The sequence below is a fragment of the Tetrao urogallus genome (genome assembly GCF_951394365.1).
Source record: "Tetrao urogallus genome assembly, chromosome: 6".
Lineage (NCBI taxonomy): Eukaryota > Metazoa > Chordata > Aves > Galliformes > Phasianidae > Tetrao > Tetrao urogallus.
The window spans coordinates 23,420,904-23,439,175 of NC_136819.1; the positions used below are offsets into that span (position 1 = coordinate 23,420,904).

At 37.6% G+C, this 18,272-nt stretch overlaps 1 protein-coding gene across 1 annotated transcript in view; it reads right to left on the bottom strand.

The window, feature by feature from the left end:
- Positions 1-18,272, bottom strand: part of CSTPP1 (centriolar satellite-associated tubulin polyglutamylase complex regulator 1) — a gene marked incomplete at both ends in the record, with an annotated part of 82,063 nt that overhangs the window by 37,320 nt on the left and 26,471 nt on the right. Inside the window, one exon of the mRNA XM_079536932.1 lies at positions 16,321-16,463. Coding sequence (XP_079393058.1) covers positions 16,321-16,463 — 143 coding nt within the window. The remainder of the gene's footprint in view (positions 1-16,320; positions 16,464-18,272) is intronic.

Below are 18,272 nucleotides of genomic sequence, written 5' to 3' on the forward strand. Positions count from 1 at the left end.
AGGTGAGGTCTCATCAGCACAGAGCAGAGGGGCAGGATCACTTCCCTCCACCTGCTGATCACACTTCTGTTGATGCAGCCCAGGATATGGTTGGCTTTCTGCGAGGACATACTGCTGGCTCATGTCCAACTTGCCATCCATCAGAAAGACTGTGTTCAAATCCTTTTGTACCCCAGCTTGTTGTGATAGTGGGAATTGCCAGGACCCAGGTGCATAACCTTGCACTTGGATTTGTTGAACCTCATGAGGTTCATCTGGGCCCACTGCTCCAGCCTGTCTGGGTCTCTCTGAATGGCACCCCACCTCTCTCCCTTGGGTGCATCAACTGCATCACACAGCTTGGTGTCATCTGCAAACTTGCTGAGGGTGTACTCAATCTCACTGTCAATGTCACTGATGAATATATTCTTTAATATCTTTAATACTTTTTAAAGGGTATTGATCCCTGTACCATGGGGACTGGATACCTCTAGGGGACACCACTTATTGGAATCACCGATTTCCATTGATTTATTGACCACTACTCTCTGTGTACTATCTGACAACTAGTCATAAGAAATATAAAGTTCTTCTTTATCTATATCCACATTACTCAAAAAAAAAAAAAAAAAAAAAAAAAAAAAAAAAGGCAATTAAGAAGACTGATTTGCTTGTGTAATTTCATTTACATAATCTGAGTTTTCACATTTTAAATGTGTTCACTTTTCACCAATCAGAAACAGAATCATACGAATACACACAAATTGATTATCAGGTATATTTCATCAACATCTTCTTTTTAACAAGCATTTAGTAAATGTTCAAATACAAGTAGAGAAAGAAAAGAGTCAAGGCAGGGGAAAAAAAATAGCTTTCTGGCTAAAAAGCCATTGGTTTACTTCATCTCTGCTGAAAGTATGAAAGAGTTCAAGATGATTTTGCATATTGTGTCTGACAGCTTTCTGCAACAAGACCACAACAAACAGAGCTGCCACTTTCATATTTCCTCTCTGCAGGCTTAGTTAATTTTTGCATGAATACATATAGCTTTTGAAATCTCATTTTAACTATCAAAAAGCCTTTTCTTCCTCCTTCAGAATTTATTTGAATATCATCCAAAGAGCTGTTAAAAGGCAGACAAAATCCCATAGGAAAAAACTTCTGAGTCTGAAAGGGGGAATGGGAAGAAGCGGGAGGTAAAGTAGAAGAGAAGACTGATATTCATACTTTGTTTTTCATATTAAAGTTTTTAAATTTCAAATGCTTGCTCAGTTTTACTATGCATTTCAAGAATAGTTACTTCTTCAGCAAAAAAGAAGTTGCAGTGAAGTTTACATACTTCTCTGTTGAAAATTAACTGCTTAATACTAACAAAAAAAGTGAGAGTTCCATAAGGTCTCGATGCTGGCAAATCTGATTGATACAGACATCTAAGTAGTCTCAGTTCTACTTATCCAGCCCAAACTCATACATCCAAAGAACACTTAAACCAATTCAACAGGTGGAAGTCCAGGTTATAAATAGGAAAACAAAGGTGCATTGAGGTTAAGAGATTTGCCAAAGACACAGTCTAACAGGATTAGGATTCAGAAGTTGCCAGTCTCTATTTCTTTGCTTGTCCTACATTTGCTCCACTAGATTATGTATACTGAGAAGAGTAGGGAAGGGAGAAAAATGCTTAAATCTTCTGCTTGGTGTAAACACAAATAACACTGTCACACTATTCAATATCAGCTATTCACTTTATATACACCTAAACCAGAAATAATGTAAGTACAAAAGAACTAAAAAACATTTGAAATCAGCATAAGCTCTTATAAAAGAAAGCCTCAGACTCTGTGTGTGAGTCTGTGTAGAGGAATGTTGCCGATAGATTTCTCTGACAGAAAAAAGGAAAAAGAAAGAATGAATAAAGTTTACAGTATCTATACTCTGAACTAAAAAACCTGTTTCCTTAAATGACGATGTTTAATTTCTTTATCTGCTGGAGTTGGCAGTATTCACTTACTGAGAAACCAGGTAAGTAGCATTTCACTAGATTTTTTTTTCTATACAACACTAGATCTCCAAGATGTCTTAGCTAGGATTCCAAAATAAATACTTCAAGAGATTATAAGTTTGATTTCAATTACTTTGGATTTCTTACTAACCTTCTCTAGTCTAAAAAGATTTAATATGCTACTTACTTTTTTCCCTTTACTTAGAGCATACTCTAGATACAAAAGCTGTATTATTAGCTGAAGAAGTATAAAGGAAGAAAGCATCATGGAATCAAGCACTTTCCTAAAAGGTTTATCTGTAGGTCCTACAGTACAGTGAATGACAACGTAAAACGAACACAGCATTCTCAGAAAGATGCATTTAGATAAAGGTTTAGTGCATTTCTCCAGAAAGAGCATGTTTGAAATGCAGAGTTAAAGGGTAATATTCATGCTGCCTAGCCCAGGGACCAAACACAGGTCTTCCAAGGCTGCTCTACATAAACTCCTAGCATAACCAATACAGTGAAATATTCCCAGATAATGAATCATGGCAAGATCCCACTCAAACTGTTAAAAACTATCTTATGGATCAGCCATTCTTTGTTGTCTATAAAAGAAGCCCATGGAAACTAGATTTCTAGGTTATGCATTAAATTTATATTCTCATAAGAGAAGAGGCAATGGATGCAAGTTGAACCAAGAGAAATTTTGATCACAGAGGGGAAAAAATTCACAACCAGAGTAGTCAAACATTGGAACAGCTAACTCAGAGAAGCATCTCTGAGGAAGGGGCAACTGGAGATGCTCAAAACTCAGCTGGGGAAAGCCCTGGGCCTACTCAGAGTAGAGAACTGAACCAGGTGACTCCTAGAGGTTGCTCCAGACTGGAGACTGGCAAATATGACACCAGAAAGATGATCCTGGTAGCTACAGACCTATCAGTCTCATCTCAGTGCCCAAGAATGTTGTGGAATGGATAATTTCGGGAGCCATCATGTACTAAATAAAGGTCAACCAGGGGATCAGGCCCAGTCAGGATGGGTTTACGAATGGTAGATCCTATCTGACAAACCTGATTAATTCTATGATAAGGTGACCCATTTAATGGATGAGGGTAAGGCTGTCGATGTGGTCTATCTGGACTTCAGTAAGGCCTTTGACATTGTCCTCCACAACATTCTCGTGGAGAAGCTGACTGCCCATGGTTTGGATGGGCGTATGCTCCGCTGGGTGAAACACTGGCTGGATGGCTGTGGCCAAAGAGTTGTGGTCAATGGAGGTAAACCCAGTTGGCTGCCAATCATGAGTGGTGTCCCCCAGGGCTCAGTACTGGGGCAGCTTCTATTTAACATCTTCATTAATGAACTTGATGAGGGAATTGAGTGCTTTCTTAGTAAGTTTGCAGACGACACCAAGTTAGGGAGTGTTGATCTGCCTGAGGGGCGAATGGCACTACAGAGGGACCTGGATAGACTGCATCAATGGGCCAAGGCAAACTGCATGAGCTTCAATATGGCCAAGTGTTGGGTCCTGCATTTTGGTCACAACAACCCAGGCAACTCTACTGTCTCTACTCTACTCTACTAACCTCTACTAACTCTACTATCAGATAGTTAATAATCAACTGATGGACAGTTGGCTGAATATGAGCCAGCAGTGTGCCCAGGTGGCCAAGAAGACCAGTGGTATCCTGGCTTGGATCAGGAATGGAGTGGTGAGCAGGACGAGGGAAGTCACCCTGCCCCTGTACTCAGCATTGGTGAGACCTCACCTCGAGTACCGTGTTCAGTTTTGGGCAGCTCAGTACAGAAAGGACACTGAGGTGCTGGAGCAGGTCCAAAGAAGGGCAACAAGGCTTGTGAAGGGCTTGGAGAATGTGCCCTACAAGGAGAGACTGAAGGAACTGGGGATGTTCAGTCTGGGGAAAAGGAGGCTGAGGACAGACCTTATTGCTCTCTTCCAGTATCTGAAAGGTGCTTACAGCAAGAGCAGGGTTGGTCTCTTCTCACTGGTGACAGGTGACAGGATGAGGGGAAATGGCCTCAAGTTGCGCCAGGGTAAGTTTAGGTTGGATATCAGGAAACACTTCTTCACAGAAGAACAGGGTTGTTAAGCGCTGGAATAGGCTCCCCAGGGAGGTGGTTGAGTCACCATCCCTGGATGTGTTTAAAAGCCATTTGGACATGGTGCTCAGGGACATGATTTAGCAGAGGGTTGTTAGAGTTGGGGCAGTATGGTTAGGTCGTGGTTGGACTCCATGATCTTCAAGGTCTTTTCCAACCTGAATGATTCTATGATTCTACATCCTGTAGATGAAATACAATTTTCTAGAAGTGTAATCCTTTTTTCTCTTCCTGGTGACATTCATACAGATCTACCTTATGCAGTTTATGCTAAGGCTAACAGACTAAGAACTCTATTCATCAGTTTATGTCCTTTTTACTTCTGTTTTTTATTATACGTTTATTCGTTTAGTTGGAAAATGTAGAAAGAAACAGCTGCAGCTCCAGCAGGCATTCTTTAGCTTTGGTTACTCAAGTGCATACACACAGCTTTCCAGTGCAGGAGCCTTGTTTAATCTAATGCAAAATCCGACTTCTCTGTGATATTAAAAGCTCAGCTTATAAACCTGTATTTCCAGACAAATAGCAAGGCATAACAGACCAAATTAGGTTCTAGGCTTCTGCTCTCTATGATTTAAATAGAAGAATTCAGAAGATGGCTCTTCCAAGAACAGTTATGCTCAGGAAAACTTTCTCTAGACACAATGTTCAGTTCATCTAACAGTCTGGACTTAGAAAATAATAGTGCATTATTTTACAAGATGGTCCCTTGAAGCACAACATGTTTGAACAAGAGTACAACTAGTAGTTAGTACTTTGAAACTATGGAGAAACAACAAAAGACTACAACCTTTGTATAAGAGGAAAATATTCTGCATTTACAATGAGGGAAGATGAACAAAGAAGATATTCCAGCATATAAAGTAGTTTCTATTTTGAGCTCCTTCAAAAGAGAAAACCTCTTGCCAATTTTACACGAAAAGCAAACAATTTTGGTACAAGGGGATTTGCTTTCTAAGTGGTAAAGTTATCAGCTAAACACCAGAATTCTTATGAACCATGGTACATACACACAAAATTACCTTTTTTTTTTCTTCCCAAAGAGGGAAGGATCACGGTGAAAGTGATACTAAGCATGTGGTTCTACAATAAAGGCAATGAACATGACAGCATTTGTTAGCTAACTGATTTCTAACTTGCTCTAAAGACTTTGTCTAGAAAAGCAAACAGAAAATGGGGTTTTAATGTCAAACTTGAAAAGAACAAAAAATAAATCCTACGACCCCATGCAGGTCATACGCAGTGGTATACTATTCTGAGTAAGCCAGCAATCACTCAAAACAGTTACAAATTAAATAGAAACCAGGTTTTTAAAAACAATTCATCTAAACAATATTGCCTTATAGTAATACGTTTTCTTAGTTGTTTCATGGTAAAAGATGCCTGTATCTGTAAGAAAAACAATTTTAGCATATAAAATTGAATAACTAATATCAAAAGATCAAAGATTTTGATTCTACCTCCAGCTATGTGAACCTCAGCTAGCTGCTTCATTTCCCTGTCTCACTTTTTGCAGCTATAAAGTGAAAATAGTATTGACAAGAGTTTGGGAAGGCTTCATTTCTTAAAATCTGTAAAACAGATCCTTAGACAGCAGGTATAGAAAAGTGTCATCATTATTCACCAGATTAAAATTGAGATATCACATTTGAGAGGTTCTGTCTGTCACAAATGAAAGCAATGAAACACTTCACAGCTCCTTAAAGACAATTTTGGCAGCTCAGTCATTTCAAGAATATGAAGTTTTCAATCAGAGTAGACAAAAAAATTAGAACTATTTCAGGCAGAAACTGTAATATTAAATGCTCTTTATCCTAATCATGCTGGTTAGTATCCGCTTTGCACTATAACTTTGCACAGTATAGCAATTCCTCTGCCACTGCCAGCAAAAGTGAAGAAATATTTAATAGCAGAATGAAGCGAAAGGAAACAAAGAAAAATCTTTGGGTCTAACACATGACACTTGAACAGAGGATGAGTGTGAACATAGTTCAGAATGAAAGTCTGTGCTACAGCACAGTGGAACAAAAAAGGGGAAAGACTGAAATTCCATTCAGAATAATATCACTTTTCCTGACTTCTCCCTCTACAAAAGCTAACTCTAGAAAAACTTTGAAACTTGATGTACTTTCCACCACCACCACAATAAATCAATAAATAACGTCACCTCTTCTGCTTCCTTTAGGCTTTTACTGTGTCCCCAACTCCTCATACTCTCTCCAGCCCTTAGTGTTGCTTAAGAAAAAGAAGCAATAGCAGAGAGACTGTAGAGTATGAGGAGTTATTTTCACTGTTACAAATCATACACAATTTCTACAGAGGAATCAATACCAGTTTATTAAATCAGCTGATGTAAACTCTGACTGCTCCTGCGCCCAGGCTTAATACAGGAAAACCTTAGAAGAAAAGTTCTAACAAGCGGCTCTGTGAGTACAGGAACTTACAAAGCTTTTCTACTACAGATTTGTAGGTTTTAGCTAAACTGACATTGAATTCTCTGAAGTTTCAGGTGTGAAATTCTATTTAAGCTTTTCCTGCACATGAAGTATTTCTGAGGTCTTTGTCTTTATATCTGAGCAACCATTTCAGGAATTTATCTGAGTCATATTTTTCTGTTAAGTATAATGAAAATTGACCACAAAATACTGAGAAAGGACAAACACAGAAAACAATCAACAATCATAAGTACGACAGAAACAAGTCATACTTGAAGAGATTAATGAAGAGATAAACTAAAACAGCATTTGCTTTAGAAGAACTTACAAAGTCTGTGGCGATGCTATTTCATAGACATTTAAACCCTTATAGAAAGGGGTAGAAAAAAAAAACCTATGCTTTTGATAGTCATTCACACTTGGTTTATTAGCAATTCCCCTTGTTTTCTTTCTGAAGAAAGACTTTCTCCTTAAAATTTCAGTGGCTAAAAGAACAGTACAATTTGAATGCTGTAGTTTAACAGTAGTTTGCTTAAGAGTGGTTTCTTGGTCACACTGAGATTTCAGGGTGGTCAAACACTGGAACTGTTTGTCCAGAGAGGTTACAAAGCATTCATCTTTGTATTCAATTCAAAACCCAACTCAACACAGTCTTGGACAACATGCTGCATCTGACCCTGCGTGATCAAAATGTTCCTTCTAACATCTAATCACAGTCACAGTTTTGTGATTATGATTTGAATTTTCTACCCAGTAAGGCCTTTTTTCTTTTTTCCTACACCCAAAACTTCTTCCTTCTTCACAACTTTTAATCTTTCTACTGACTGCCTTCCGAGGGCAGAAAACACCTTGGAAACAGACATCATGCAGCAGCAACCAAGCTCCATGCCTCTTTAGCACATCTATACCTTGAGTTGCTTTAAGAATCATATACTATTGTTGCAAGTCTCTAGATAATACTTAACTTACACTGAAAATTCAGAATAGAGTTTCCTACAGCACAGATATGCTGTTTAGTATCCTTAGCATCAGCAAGCAATGTAGCAGAGTATTGCTTTGGAAATATCAGTTATGGTGAAGTATCCTTATGGTGTACTTTTGTGCTGCTAGGCAGCAACAGAAGAAGACCCCAAACACTTATTATTTATTTTTGGGAAGACTTTGTAGCTAATAGAAAAAAAAAGGTTTGGTTTTTTTTTTAATTTTGTTTTTTTTTAGCATGAAATGTAGCTTCCTGCATGAAAAATCCACCTCACTGAAGTAGTAAATATTTCATACAGTCCTAGTTCCCCATGAAAGAAAAGGACCAAAGGGAAGGGCTGTTTTTGGTAAAAGAGTAACATGGAAGTTATTTAACTTTTCCACATTTTTTCCACTTCTTTATTTTACAGTTTGCAAAATGGAAACATTGAACCATCAGAGGTGATAAGGTTTGTCCTTACTAAGACCACTGAAGGCAAATCACTCTCAGTTCAGCTTGCAAAGATGGATGTCACACTGTGCAACATAAGAATCATGTCCCTTTGACAAATCTGAAATGGATCAGGCTTCATTTATAAATATTACTAACTATATTTCATAATTCATCTGCAGATTACCTTACTGCAATTTCAGAAAGTAGTAGAGCATATCAAAGTACTAATCATGCATGCAGATCATTTCAAATGATATTCATCTAGAATTCTCCAAGGATGAACACCACAGTAGAATACAATGATCTTTTCAATCATACAAAACACCTTTATTCACGATCATACTTATTTAAACCAGATTTAAATAGTTCAACAAGGTAAGACAACTTTAGGGTTATGCAAGAACTTCTACACCTAAGCACAGCTGCACTGTTTAACTAAATTAATTCTACATCACACTTTTAGTTAAGCAAGGGCATCTCGAATGGTACCAAGACCTTAAAACAAAAAGCAGAGCAGAGATTATGAGTTTGCAGGCATCAATTATCCTGCCTAGCAAGAAAAAAGATTTGCTGGAAGAGTTTGGTAACATTGTTACAGAAATAGAAATTCAGCTCAAGCCAGCCTTTTTACACCACAGGGAAAAATATGTTTCCAAAAGAAATAAATGGTATTTCCAAGCTTGTTTTACCAGAATAACTTCATTTAAAGCTTTTGGTGAGTGTAAGTAGTTGATGAGGTAGAAGACCAGGGATGAGAGACTGTAGTTGTCTATACTCACAATCAACAAACAGACAAAAAACAAAACAAACAAACAAACAAAACAAAACAAAAAAAAATCCTTTTAGATATATAGATCAAGCCTGCTTGATTCAATAGGAGATGGTCCATTTTAGAGTCAGGAGCACATTATGTAAATCAATGAGGTTAACTTGTGAAAAGCATGAAGTGAATTTACAATGATGGAAACTATGAATAAAAAGAAAATCAGAAAAGCTATAAGCAGCAGCTGGAACAAAAAAGGTGCAATAATCCAGTTATCCACGCAGCTGGATGACAGTAATAAATAGATAGATACACCTTCACTTAAGATGACATCTTCTAGCATGGAGGCCACTTTGAAGAACTAACTGCATGTGTGTGAAGGAGGGTCCGTATTCTACTTTTTATGCAAAACATGGATACACGTTCCTTTCACACTGCTCTTCCTCAGGCTGCATCTGCACTGCCAAGTAGTTCAGCACATGTCCCAGAGTTTATTCTATATCAGTTAGCTACAAAGACTCACCATAACACTGCTCACATATGTATTGATTTGCTGAGAGAATCACCTAGTTTCAGGCTGCTGACATACAAATATGCCTATCCAGGTCCCAAGCTAGCATCTTTATATAGTGCTAAATTGTACTTGGAAATCATATTTGTATTTGGAAATATCAACGTATATAAAGCCTGAATTAAACAGCACAGGGGCATACTAGAAAACAGCAACTTAGGAATGGATGTTTCATTGTTAATGAGAAGGGATGAAGATAACTCTTTTCTCACTTTCACATCTCTGAGCCAACAGTGGACTGAAAGCAGGTGCGAGCTTCACAGAGGTTCTTGCTTTCCTACAAGCTCTTTGTAAAAGTCACAGTAAAAGGAATCAAAAGAAAACAAGATGTACATTTCCTTTCTCTACCTCTGAATATCTTTACTGCTGAAGAGTGGACAAGAAACATCAGGTAAGTTGCTGCAAAAGCAACGCCTCCTTTTTATTTCTGTAAAAACTACAGAGAGACACAAAGAGCACAATAACACTATTTGGTAGAGCAAGTTCTCAGCTACAGAATGCTATTTTTCAACATAATCACCACAATTAGGTATGCATTTTCAATGGTGATGAACAAGAACCTGCATGCTGCACCCTTAGAAGTCTGCACCAGTGGAGTTCGCCCACTGTCTCATAGCTACTATGACAGCGTTGTTAGGAAAATGTTGCCCAACAGTCCATCTTTCATCAGCCTGAATAAATGGAAGTAAGAAGGTGCAAAGCCAGACTGTACAGTGGATGTAGTATGACAGCCCGCCAGGATTGGTTATGGGCTTCATGGTCTTCAAACTGGTATGGGACCCGGCGTTATCATGCTGCAAGAGAAAGGCTGCTTCCTTCTCTGGCCTGACTGGAAGTTCATGCATTCTACTTAGTCAGTATCATGGTACAGAAGTCAGGGCTATTGGTTTGTCCAGGCTCCAGAAAATCCAGAAGGATCACCTGTTTCTTGTCCCAACAGCGCACATCACTTTTTCTGCTGACGGCTGTGCCTTGAACTTTTTCTTCAATAGGGAATTCACATGTCACCATTCCATGGACTGCCATAGAGTTTTGATTCCAGATTCTAGTGGTGACACCACATCTTGTCACTGGTAACAAAACAATCCAGGAAACTGTCACCTTCAGCCTGGTATTGGATCAATAAGTCCTGACAAACTTGCACATGCTATTCTTCTTGTTCCTGTGTGATGATTTGTGGGACGCATCTGGTGAAAGCTTTGTGATATTCCAACACCAGCACCACAATTTCCAATGCACTGACACCAATATTCAGCACCATGCACATTTCCCTGATAGCAATCTGCTGATTCACTCAGAGGAGCTGATTAAGACACTCTTCATTTCACTGTGTGATTGCTGTGCATGGCCATCCAGTACGAGACTTGTCTTTCACATTGCATTACCGAAACACACCACTCACCATCCCACTGTGTTCATATCCCCTATTTGGTCTCCACACACATTCAGCAAGCATTGATAAATGTCAGTAAGCGCAATTTTTCTTTCATGGAGGAATTCAATTCCACACCTTTGCCTCATACGCACTTCAGTGGCAGGCGCCATTTTGTCAGACTGACCTGCTGCTGCCATCTGTCACACAGCAACAAAATGTAATGGGATATTGCTGGGAAGGTTCAACCTCTACTGCCATACCACCAACATCCACCTCTGAAGTAATGGGCCGAGATAACAAAATAGGAGGCATTACTTTCAGAGCAGCTGTCCTAAAAATTAACAGTTCATGAAGCCAATGCTTGAAAGATTGTTGATTGGTTAGTTGTGTATGCATATACAGTGTGTAGATTACCTCTAAAGACTTGTCGAATGTCAGAAAAGAGACAGACCACTTTCATTTAACACAGGACACATGGAGAGTTCAGAATCCCAGTCCAAATCACACAACATAGAGCTAATTTTATTCCAAGGAACTTCCCCACAATTCGGAATAACAAACTCTCTCGGCCCATATTGGAATCTAAAAGTCTTAAGCAACTTAATTGAAAAAATCCATTTCAGTTGGTTTGAATAAGGATTCTGTCATAGGGGTGGGCAACTTGCCAAAAGGCTGCAAAGCAAATGGTCATAATAATTGCCAGTTGAATTTTGGATAATTGCTTAGCAGAATGCAACAATGATCATTGAGAATAAGCTCATTTAAATGTTTCACTCTAGTGGAACAAAAGATAAAGAACATATTAATTCAATTTGCCAGTGACATAATAACCAGTGAAAAACTGTCAGATGAACAAATAACCAGAAAAATTTTATAAAAACAGATAAACTTATTGTTCCCCCCTCCCCCCAAAAAAGCATTAAAAGCATTGAAGAGATATAAATTTAGAATATGAAGTTATGAAGTTGAAAAAAAAAAACATTTGGAAATTAAGATGAGCTGCTGCATGTTCAGAGAGACAGTTAAAAAGAAAATGCAATACTGGGGATGAGGAAACAGATTCAATAATGAAGCTTTCTGCTGTACCATACTGAATTCCAGAAACTGCACAGATAAAACGGTATAGACTAACTTCAGGAAGAGGTTGAATGAAGACATGATCACTGACCCATGTGCTACTAGTTCTACAGTGATTACTGCAGCCCATTTCATTGTGCAATGCAGATGTTTTAACTTATAATACCTGTAGATATACCTCACCATGTCTGCTACACAATCTACTTATTTCTCCTCAATTTCAGAAATTCTTTGACCTGATATTCCAAATTCATCTGTGGTTCCAGACATAGCTACATCAACAAATCATAAATAGTAACAGCCACAGTTGCAGGGCAGTGAAACTACTAAGTGAACAAAGGCTGGAGATCAGTCATTTCAGATAAGGCTATTTCACTGCAGAATGAGCTTCCAGAGAATACTATACTAAAATCCATTGCTTAATCATCTTTAGCACATACCACAAACCCTTACTGATTAATAAAAACTTTCCTACAGTAACAGTATGTAAAGATCTGATTTGCTTTTAGTAACAAAAAAAGAAAAGACGGAGGATTCTGCCAGCTTAAAAGAGAGAGAATAAAAAAAGGAAAAGGAACAATTTAAAATGAGGAATTACATACGCAGAGGTAGGCTGACACTGACAAAGAAAAGGGTTTCAGAACCTCAACCATTATGCCATGTGATGAACATGAAACAAGAAACAAGTATATAAGATTTCGTTTTGATACAGTAGCAGTACTTTTTGCCTGAAGGGGATGTAATGGCCTGCCAAAATGTTCCCTAACCAATACATTCCAACATACTTTTCTGTAGCACTTCTATGCTTTGGTGCTGCGTGCACCTACATAAAGTAACAGCCACTCCTGATCCTGTATCTGGTGCTGAACCATTCCAGAACTATATCTAAGGTATCAAGCCACAGCTATTTTTCCTGGATGCAATTTTAAATAGGTGGTAAAAATAGAAAAAGAAAAGAGGAGAAAGAAAAGGGAGAAAAAAAGAGAAAAGCCATTGAAAAGTACTGAAGAAAGCTGGGGCTCTAGGAAAAAAAGAAAAGAAAAAGAAAAAAAAAAAAAGTTCCAATGGTTCAGTCTGAGCTTTCTGTTTGCTTCTCAATATATCAGGCCTGGAACAAGTTTCTCAGTGCAAAATATCTTTAATTGGCTGGAAAGCATTTAAGGAAAAATCTTTTTAATTAAAAACAGAACCAACAAGACATGAAAGCCAAGGGGGTTGGGAGAGGCATATGTTGACCTTATGAAGCTTTACAGCAGAACTCTGCAGGGGCTGTTTAAACTGAGAAAGCACAGTTTTAATTAAAGAGTCCTGAAGAACAGACAATTCAAAAGAGCAGGTCAGCTAGATTCCAAGAGGTCAATTTAAGCATAAGCAGAAGGAAAACAAGACTTCTGGTCATTTTACCTTCCTCTGGGAGAAATCTGTTGCTAACCAAGCATTATGCTCTATGTTTCTGAACACACAAACTAGCTGTCCTCTAACCACCTCTATGAGTGTTGCAAATCATTGTTAAGTGTTTATAGAATGCAAGAAATTTTCTGAAGTCCTCAACAGTTTCTTAACAGTGGATCGCATTCTAAAATAAACTCAATTGTATTCTTCCCCCCTGCATGGAATCCCAGATATGCATAAACATATGCTTAAACATACTTGAAAACAGAACTCTGCACCTTGCTGAGCTTCAAAAAAAGGAAAAAAGGAAAAAAAAAAAAAAAAAAAAAAAAAAAAAAAAAAGATCCAGTGTATCACCTTCCTTTTTTTTTTTTCCTAAAAATTTTCTTTATTTTTTTAAGCTTATTACGCTACCAACATACTTAGTGAAGCTAGAGACTTTTCCTTGGTATTTTGAGACAAAATAATTATAAATAAATATATAATATTTATTTTATATATATATTTATAAATATATTTATTTATTTATTTATAAATAAATAAATAAAATAATTATAAATCCAGTCTCCAATATGAGTAAAAATGTAACTAAAACCTATCAAGCTGAAGAGATTGTATGGTATAAGAAATTCTGTTGATGTTAATCCTAGCAGGACTCTAACTTTTCTACCTCCTGCACATAATGATATTAAAACTGTCATAATTCTATCAACATAAAATAAGATGCTACAGCAACAAACTGTCTACAGACAGAATTATGATTCTACGCAAGCTCATCAAAAATAACTATTTTTGATATGTTCATATGGTCTTGTGTTCTAGTTCAGTGATCCTAAAAAAACAAACCAAAACAAAACTAACTTCTGGAATAATCTAATTAAAAGACATACCACCATTCATTCTTCTAAAGAAAGCTCCAAGTTGAAAGTCTCACTTGCTTTGGGCATCACTTAGTTTGATTTTTTCCTCTCATAAGGAGACATTTTGTCATTTAAAACACTAATGATCTCAATTCTGGTTGCTACCATTTGTTGCATAACATTATTGCTTACTTCATTCACCCAAAAAGAAAGTATTTAAAAGAAGTAAATCCAGGTCTAATCTATGCCTTGGGATGGCAATGATCATCTTTCATCCATCATGTTGCACTGTTTTGGTGGCAACTTCTTAGTAAATTGAGTTTAGCACTTAAAATAACATGGATGTTCTGAGTTCTCCTGTTGTGCAAATACAGCAGAAATATTTTAATTGCAGACATACTGAGAAATTCCACTAAGAAGTTAATGTGATTCATTAGGGATAAAAATCTCAGAGCAAATGAAACTAAAATGAATAAAAACAAAGTTCTAGACTGTAATTACTGCTAGAGAACAAGAAGAAATTAGACTGAATGGCTGAAAATTTGTCAGCAAGTTCTCTGAAGCCGCACATTTCTGTCTCCAGTTAACATAGGAAGAAAGCATGTAAATGTACAGGTAAACATGCCACATTTGCTCAGACCAAGAAGTGCAGCCACTCAAGTTTGAAGTCAGGAAAACATATCCTGAACTCTTTTAAGACCACAATCAGAATAGAGTAGCATTCATCTAAGATTTTTTTTCCTTAAGATTCCCCCATTCCCTCGCAAAGTACCTTGGTGATTCCATTTTCACCCAGGCCTTTTCTGTATTTACATACAATTGCTAAAAGTAATAGAAAATCGGCGCATTATGTAGCCAGAACTTTTTGGTTCTGACAAATGAAGATGACCCGGTGAAGGTTAAATGTTAGACAGACAAAGCTTGTCGAAAATTTGCATTGAACGTTGATTGAGTACCTTCCATCAGATAGCTTCTTCTCAAGTTATTGGCAACATTCACCACTGAAAGCTGCAGTTCTGCTGGATGACTTTCTTATTATCATCTCTCAGTTCTACGGTGTAACCGTGTTCCAGGAATCTACACTCTGTTTTTCCTGATAATGATCTGACTTTATATCATAGATGTCTTCACTGCATACTCAATAGATTAGTACCATACAATTTACACAATGCCTTAAAAATGCTATCCCTGAACCAATATATTTGATTTAGAACACAACAGAGTAACTATCACTAGTAAGACAATATTACAGACAGTGTACCCAATTGCTTCGGTACCTAATTATTTTGTCACGTTTAGCTATAACTGTCAAATTTCAAAGGATTTAAAATAGCATGTGTCAAAAAAGCCATCTCCCTATTTATAATCTTGGAAACTCTGTTCATCAAAAGCAGAAGTCTTGCAAAACTTAGCCAGAAGTTAAGGATTTATCTGTAGATTTATCTCTAGTCTTCCCTGCAACAAGAAGTGAGGTAGAATATCTTGAAACAAGTGAGACTGATTGTGAAAAAAAAACCCAAAAAACAGAATGAACTCAAACCACTGAAATCCGCATTTGTACAGCAACATTCATTATGTTTGCTTAAAATTCTGAACTTAAAGACTAAGCCAAAACTTAATTTTAGTTGCATGCAGTTACATGAGTTTATTTTGTACTCTGGCCAGTTCTTCAATACCTACTCTAGTGTGTGCAGTATAAGAATAGCTAGACAAGATAGCACAGTGCTGAATAGTTATTTTGGCATTGAACCTTTTTCCTTGTGGCTGAGGCTGGGAAGGTCACCCAGCTGTCAGTGGTCCCCATTCCACAACCACCAGGTTCCTGTAATGTCATCTAAGAAATGTGCCAGAACTAGCTCAGACACAGCTTAGGTGCCCATGTTCAGCCCAACAATGCTGTACCCTGTACATCACACAGAACTCCTAGCCAAAGAACTCAGCACCCCACCTGCCTTGTAATAGCAGCATCTCATGCTTCATAGTCTATGTAATAGCAGCATCTCATGCTTCATAGTCTACATTCAAACTATCTCCAGAGCTGCTATCCGAGTCCCATCCGACCCCCGGAACTTGTATTTTCTCCTTTGTGTCCTCATGCATAGGACCACAGATATATTCCCTTTGCTCTGTTGTTGCTTGATGAGCTGTTCTGTAGTAGAAGAAACACTGGCAACAAGGTGCTCTTATGCTAATTTATGCTGTGGGCACTTTTTTTTTTTTTTTTATTCCACAGGCCGCTATAGTGATGATGCCTTTTAACAGAATCAGTGTATTAGATCAGTGTGCAGTGTCAGCATTTGTGCAGCACCAGTAGTGTAGCTAACAATATTGATATCAACGTAACGGTACTGGAATACTTGCCTCCATTTTTCCCCACTGTTCGGAAACACCTCCAAAAAGTCCGAAGAAAAGATGCCCTGTTATGAGGGGTAGCTTGGACAAAGCTGAACTCACGGAACAAAATGTGTGTTCCTTGACGTACGCTGTTAAAACTGTGGAGATAAGTAAAAACAAGAGAATGTTAGAAAGCTGAACCAGTGTGAATGTTCTGGAGCCAGCTGGAACAGTAGCAAGAAAACCACTGGCAGTTATATTTTGTGAAACCAAGTCTCTAAAGCTTATATCCATCTGTCCTCTAGAGGCAAGACTATTTGCAAAAAACCGCACATTGGAACTTAATTATAGGAATTAGAGGTTTGTGAAAGTAAAATTCATTCTAAAGAATCCCAGCAAGGGGTGTCCAAGAGTCATTTAACGTCTTGAGACCAATCCACCAGAAAATGGCTGGCTAAGAGTTACGATTGTTTGTCTGATCAGAAGATGCCCTTTGTTTTAGCATCGTTTATATTTCAATGCCATTCTCACCACCAGTTTTCCTTGAAGCCACAAAACAAAACCAAAAAAATATTTAACACATGCCTCAAGATTTCATTTTTAGGTTGATTACTGAGACATGACTGTATTAGATGTATAAAATCTACCTCAGGAATCATGAAAAGTAGACTGGCACTCCCCTAAGTGATACTCTTACACAAGTGCATTTTGAAAATAGTACCTGATCATTACAATGGAAAGTCAGTTTGATATTCAGACCCTTGTATTTTAGTGCAGATTTCTCATATTTGAATTGTATGCACTTTAGGCTGACTTATTATAGTAAACATTTGTCTTAAAATGCTTTCTCTGAAGTATAAGAAGCTCTCCTTTGGGTATGGTGAAGCTCAGCATGCAAGAACAATGGAAATGCAAATACAAACATTATATACCAAAGGTACAATGATAGAGTTGCCTCAAAGATGGATTTTGTGCATTTCACTGTGAATCATGCATGCGGGACAAAGCTTTCAAACACTCCAGAGAGATCATTAAAAATATTCACTTGGGACAGCAGCTTAACTTGTCCACACGAATATAGAGCATTAATGAAAGAGAATGAAGAGAATCTAGAGAATTAATGAAAAAGATATAAGCTTATTTTCATCACAGCAGAACCTCTCTGTGGGTAGCATTTCTGCTGTAGACAAAATCCAGTGGTCAGTGGGAACCCTTTCAACTTACAATTTTAAAATCAGCCCCTTAAATATAAGTAGTGTAAATCACCTTTTAAGTTTCGTAGCTCAGAAAAGTGTCTTACATTTGACAGGGAATTACACCACAGATAAGCAAAATTAAAGTCAGATATCAGGTGGGAGGATGGGAGGGTTGAGAAAGGCCAATGTAACTTTTTCAGATAAGAATTTGTATTTGTTCTTTTATGTCTCTGTAATCAAAACTTTCTGTCATATGTTGAAAGCACCGATTCTAGCCCACCTGTTCTGAAGGAAATTCATGCAAAATAAGTACAAACAATCACATTATGATTAAGAAACACACATGATCTTTGAAGTTTGGAGTTAGAAGTACTCCTTCTGTAAACATAATGAATAAACAAATTATTTCATATTTATGAAACCAGTGCTGTGCAAGTCAGAGAAAAGCACAGTCACTGTACCAGCAGACCTTAGTAAGTATACGCTCTGCCTGATCGAAATACAACCAATTAGAGGAAAGGCTTCCATGACTCTCATTGTAAGTGAACAGTATTCATTACAAAGTGCTCTAGCTCACTGCTTCAGAGGGAATGAGTACAGAGTATGGGAAAGTAACATGATTTAACACAACATGACTGTGACAAAGCTGGAAATGGGATTTCAGTTCTTCTCACCCCAAACCAAACCAAGCCTGTAAGACTTTTTTCATTTCTTATTTGCATTGTTTTACTGATGATTTGTCAGGCTGATGGAAGAACGAGGGATATAAAT